The 6,000-nt window shown below is 37.7% G+C and overlaps 1 protein-coding gene across 2 annotated transcripts in view; it reads right to left on the bottom strand.

Annotated features, from left to right (window-relative positions):
• Positions 1-582: 582 nt before the first annotated feature.
• The window catches only part of SLC28A2 (solute carrier family 28 member 2), a 59,980-nt gene continuing 54,562 nt past the window's right edge, over positions 583-6,000 (bottom strand). For both annotated transcript variants that reach the window (XM_069105947.1, XM_069105948.1), the window contains one exon: positions 583-967. In XM_069105947.1, coding sequence (XP_068962048.1) covers positions 832-967 — 136 coding nt within the window. In that variant the 3' untranslated portion in view covers positions 583-831. The remainder of the gene's footprint in view (positions 968-6,000) is intronic.

The raw sequence follows: 6,000 nt of genomic DNA, 5'->3' as shown, positions 1-6,000 counted from the left end.
ATTAGGCCACAGAGCTGTAAACTGAAGATTGTAAGTTCACTTGCTTAATGATGGGAAGCTAACTAGAGACCCTATACCCCTGTTGTTCCTTGTTATGGTGACCAAATCCAGCATGGCAGAGGTGACTCAATTACATGGAAAGCCCCCCAACGTATTTGTGTACCTCCAAACCAGTCTTTCTTGTCCAACATGATCAGGTGACCATCATAAGATGACCACTTAGTCAGTGGAGATACCTCATGCTTCACCCAACCCAAGACACTCCCTCCCCCTCAACCCCACTGCTTTACCATTTTGTGGTTGAGAAACCATTTTGGGCCCTCAAAGCAAGAGCTATCAATCAATGGGATTCTGTATTTTGTGTAGTTTCTCTAGAGTGTTCAAAAATTAAACCTGGTATCAAACCTTATAAAAATAAGGCCCTGAGGCAGAGAGCATCTCACATTTTGAGGAAGAGCTGAGGTCCACTTCATTAGAGGGGACTGTAGAACCTTTAATAAAATACCAATGGCTCAGAGCTCTGCCTCAGTTTCTTTTATTGTAGGTCGGACAATTAACGTATTAAATCAGTCTGGACATTAATAAGGAATTTGAAACCATTTTATTTTCATTGTAAAATGAGAGGCATGACTATGTCAGAAGTACCAAACTTATAGCTCTGGTCCCTGGGAACTCTCAAAGTAATCCTGTCAAAATTAATTGCAAAATATTTAACGAAAGAATTAAAAATATAAAACAACATAGATAATGTTAATTTGTGGTTTTCTAAATTCATATAGAATTGCAGGGATTACCACTGAACTAGATTCTATGATCTATGATCAAATATTGTTACACAAAGAAGCTGTTTTTGATACAGTTGGTATGGTTGTAGAGTCCACAGCAGTTGGCAAGGGTCTCAGCACCGAATTTTGGGCTTGTCCACAGTTGTGAAAAAGGGAGCTGGCCAGTGTTGTTGAGTGTGATGCTGAAATGGAAAGCCAGAGAACTGTGTCAATTGATCAGAATTGAATTTCTATTGGGGAAAAATAAGACAAGTAGCTGAAAAAGGAAGGAAACATTGAGCAATCAGAAGTAATCAAGTTGCTTAGTGAAATTTATGATCTCCTTTTTCAAGAAGAGTTTCCTGAATTTGGAATTAGCGGACCTGAGTTCAAATCTCACCTCTGATACTCCATGTATAACTTTAGACAAGTCACTTGTGTTACCTGGGCCTCAGTTTCCTCATCTGTAAAATGATAGTGTTAGACTAGATGAACTCTAGCATCACTTCCAGCTCAAGATTTATCGTCTTTTCCTGTCTTCTCCCCCTCCCTCCAGAATTACATGTGAAGTAGAGAAAATAGAGCTCTACCTGCTGCTAATTTGGGCCACTGCCCACAGGAAAGTTTTTGGCTATGTCACAGAGCACGCATTCATCCCCAGAGAACAGGTAGGTGAGACTCACCATGCATACACACACCATGATCAAGCTGTGCTTTCTTTGAGAATTCAGTTCTACAACAACTGAGTGAAAATCAACTTTAAAACCATAACCTAGAGGTCCAGATTCCTGAAAGCAGGAGTCTTCCTTTCCTGAAAAGATGGTTTAGGTATCCTAATGCACCTTTACAGCTTTAGGATGCTATGAGCTAAATACAGATATATAAATCATTATCATGTTAGGAAGATTTTTTTCCACAAAAGGCCTTCTCCGGTGCTTCATGATGGCACTGAGATGACCCTGTATAAATCAAGGCTAGGCTGGTAGATCTGGAAGATATAGTAGAGTCTGACAGGTCCTACTAAGTTGGAGAGGCTTACAGTATGACCTGAGGACAGATTACATACATCTTATGGTCAAGTACTAGCCCAGCTGGATTTAGAGAGGTTCATCACCAGAAGATGACCATCAGGCTGTAAGTATTTTTGGTCACAGAACACATGCAACTACCTCTTTTGTTGTTGTTGTTGTTGTTTTGCTTTTTGGAGGGCAATTGGGGTTAAGTGACTTGCCCAAAGTCACACAGCTAGTAAGTATGTCAAGTGTCTGAGGTCACATCTGAACTCAGGTCCTCCTGACTCCAGGGCCGCTCCTCTATTCACTGCCCCACCTAGCTGCCCCACAACTACCTCTTAAGGCATGGAGGGTTGGGAAGGTATTATAATTTGTCTAAGTGAAGGGAACAGTCACACTAGTGAAATCACAGCTACATGAGATAATTAACTGTAATTTTAACAGTGAAGTAAATGGGATTTCCTATTAATAAGTTAATAATTTAAGAGCAAATTTCAAATGAATGACATTTTAATTCTCTTTTAAAATGTAATACAAATATGATTTTCTCCATGAAGTCTTCCCAAATCCCCTTTGGACTCACAGAATATTTTTTTACAACTCTGATGACTTATCATGTCCTTTTATGCATTACAATATCTGTGTTGATGTTTTATTTCCCCTGATAGACTCTAAACTCCATGAGGGCAGAAATCTATCTAAATTTTAAAAGTCCTATAATAATAATTGTGTTGTTCAGTCATTCAGTCATGGTTGACTTTTTGTGACCCCTTTTGAGTTTTCTTGGCAAAGATATTGGAGTGATTTGCCATTTCCTTCTCCAACTCATTTTACAGATGAGGAAACTGAGGTAAACAGAGTTAAGTGACTTACCTAGGGCCACATGATCACTAAGTGTCTGATGCTAGATTTGAATTCGTGAAGATGAGTCTTCCTGACTCCAGGCTCAGATCAGCAGACTCTATCCACTGCACCATTCACCTGCCCTCATAATAATAAGTGAGTCTGCAGAACCTGGAGTCAGGAAGACTCATCTTCCTGAGTTCATCAAATCCAGCCTCAGACATTTACTTGTTGTGTGACCCTGGGCAGGTCACTTAACCCTGTTTGCCTCAGTTCCTCATGTGTAAAATGAGCTGGAGAAGGAAATGTCAAACCACTGCAGTATCTTTACCAAGAAAACCTCAATGGGGTTACGGAGTGCCAGATGTGACTGAAAAACAGCTTAACAGCAACAACTATATGAAGGCTGAAGTATTATCCTAGCAACATAGATTTAACACTGAAGAGCTCTCAGGGGTCACCCAGTCCACCCCCCTCATTTTACAGATGATGAAAGTGAGCCCATGGGAAATTTAAGTGACTTGCCTAATTTCACACAGGTGGTTGTTGTCCTTCATGCTTAAAGAGGACCAAAATGACATCATTATGTTGAGTCAAGGCACAGTGTGTCTGACGGTGCTTGATCAGAATTCAGAAGACACTACTACCACAGATCAAGCACAAATAGTCCATACAAACATTTGAAGTGGAGATATCTCTAAATTTGTGCATCTCATGTTTCTTTTGAGCTACTGCAATTCTGCTTTGATCACAGAGCATAGTGCATTCTTTGATTCGGGCAACCATGATGGACAGTACTGTGCCAGTGTCTCCCATGTCCCACAATCTATTCCAATGTTCTTTTTTTATTCAAAATTTTTATTAATTTTAAACTTAAATACTAAATTTTAATTATAAAATAAGAAAAGACAAAAAAAAAACATTGCCATGTGCACATCAGAATGTAAGAGAGGATTCAAAATATATAGCTATATATTTTCATTTCAAGAAAGCCTATATAATAAATACTACACATTGTGTTCAGAACTGTCCATTTTTTCTTTGCTTCCTTGTAAATTTTCATTTATTTTTTGCTGTGCACTGTTTACTTTGTTCTTTTCTTCCCCCTTCCTCCCCTCTCCCCCAAGAAGGCTACAAATTGCATTGACACGCACATGTGTGGACACACACATATATACATATATAAAAACATATGTATATATGAAATACATACCTACACTTATACATATATATACTTAGATATCTATAATCATATTTATATATAGACATATACATTCATACACATCTATGTAAGACCATAGTATATATGCCTGTCCTCTTTTTCTCTGGATGATATCTTCCTTCATAAGTCCAAGTCTTTCCATATTTTTCCTTTTTTTTTTTGGAGGGTAATTGGGGTTAAGTGACTTGCCCAAGGTCACAAGGCTGGATCCAAACCCAGGTCCTCCTGACTCCAGGGCTGGTGCTCTATTCACTGCACCACCTAGCCACCCTCCATATTTTCCTATGTCTAACAATTCGTTGTTTCCTATACCATAGCAATATTCCAACCTTATACTGTCTAGTTATTTTAAAAGTCTAAAATAATACTGATTGATATGGCTGACATATGGCGTAGTTTCCCTATTTTTCTCTTTTAATTAGATCTATTTTAGCTTTAACTTTGTCTGAGATCGTGATTACTACCCCTGCCTTTTTTTCCCTGATAAAGTCTACTCCTGATTTTTATTTTATGTTTGTGTGTATCTCTCATTCCCCATCCCTCCTGACTCCTCTACTTTACTTCTACCTGCTACCTTGCCCTCCTATTACTTAACCTACCCCCCCCACCAAAGATCTCTCCCTTCTCCTCTCCCCCCTCCCTATCCCCTTAGCCTTTTATTTCTTTCTGAATTTAGAAGAATTTTATATCCTTCTAGATTTATATGTATTGTTCTCTCTTTAACCCACTCCCAAAGTGAGCAGGGTTCCAAAACTACCAGCCCTCATCCCCCATCTAATTCCTCTATATAAATTCTTCCTCTCACACCCCATTTGTATATTATAATTACTTTTTACATTTTCCTAGATGGTTTACTTTTTAGCATCACATCATACTCAACTTTACCCCCATCTTTCTTTCAACCTACCCAATCACTTATAACAATCTTAGACATATGATTTACATTTCCTCATATAAAAAAAGTCTGTCCTTACTGAGTCCCTTGTAATTAGTCTTTGATGTTTACTTCATATTTCTCTTGGATCTTGTATGTCATATTTTCTATTTATTTCAGGTCTTTTTGCAACAAAATCCTGAAAGTCTTTGAATATTCTTTTTTTCCCCATTCAGTAGTATGCTTAACTTTGTTGGGTATGGTATTTTTTGGCCACAATTTCAGTTCTATTGCTCTTCTATAAATACTGTTCCAAGACCTGTGGTCTTTTAATGTAGCTGCTGTTAGGTGTTAGGTGATTCTAATTGTGGCTCTGCCATATTTGAATTGAATTGTTTTTTTCTTGTTGTTAATACTAATTTCTCCTTGAGCTGGGGTTTCAGAATCTAGCTATGATTTTCCTCTAGGATTCCCTCATAAGATGTCTTTTGGGTGGTAATCGATTGATTTTTTTCTATTTCTACTTTCCACTCTAGTTCTAACATTCCAGGATAATTTTCTCTAATTATATCTTGTATTATTGTATCAAGATTCTTTTTTTGATCATAGCTTTCAGGTAGTCTGATCATCCTTATGTTTTCTCTTTTTGATCTGTTCTCCAGATAAGTTGTTTTTCTTGTGAGATGTTTCACTTTCTTTTCTCTTTTTTCATTCTTTTATTTTGTTATTTCTTAATCTCTCATAACTTCACTGGCTTCCCCTTGCCCAATTCTAATTTTCAAGGAGTCGTTTTCTTCTTTAAGATTCTCGATCTCCTTTTCTTTCTTTCTTTTTTTCAAATGCTTTATTAACTTCTGGTTTACATCATTAATTTCTGCCAGATTTTGAGTTATAAATTTTTCCCCTACCCACCTCCCCAAAATAGTGGTCCCACTGGATATCCCCTCCTCCAATCTGCTCTCTCCCATGTCTTCTCCGATACCCCCTTTGACTTTTCCAGTAGGGCATGGTGGATCTCTATGCCCCAGTGCCTGTATATCTTATTTCCCAATTACATGTAAAATAGTATTAATAATAGTGTATATATGTATATGTTTTAAACATTTGATTTTAAAACTTTGAATTCCAGATTCGTTCCCTTCCTCCCTTGTCACCCGCCCTTACTGGGAAGATAAGCAATTCAAAATAGGTTGTACATGTGTAGCTATGCAAAACATTACCATAGTAGATATATTGTAAAAGACTGACTATATTTCCCTCCCTCCTATCCCACCTCCCACTTGT

The sequence above is a fragment of the Petaurus breviceps genome, unplaced genomic scaffold (assembly GCF_028583685.1).
Source record: "Petaurus breviceps papuanus isolate PSGF00001 unplaced genomic scaffold, PetGlider_PUasm1.0 77, whole genome shotgun sequence".
Classification (NCBI taxonomy): domain Eukaryota; kingdom Metazoa; phylum Chordata; class Mammalia; order Diprotodontia; family Petauridae; genus Petaurus; species Petaurus breviceps.
The sequence above is the reverse complement of the archived record's forward strand: the minus strand, read 5'-3'. Positions and strand labels throughout refer to the sequence as shown.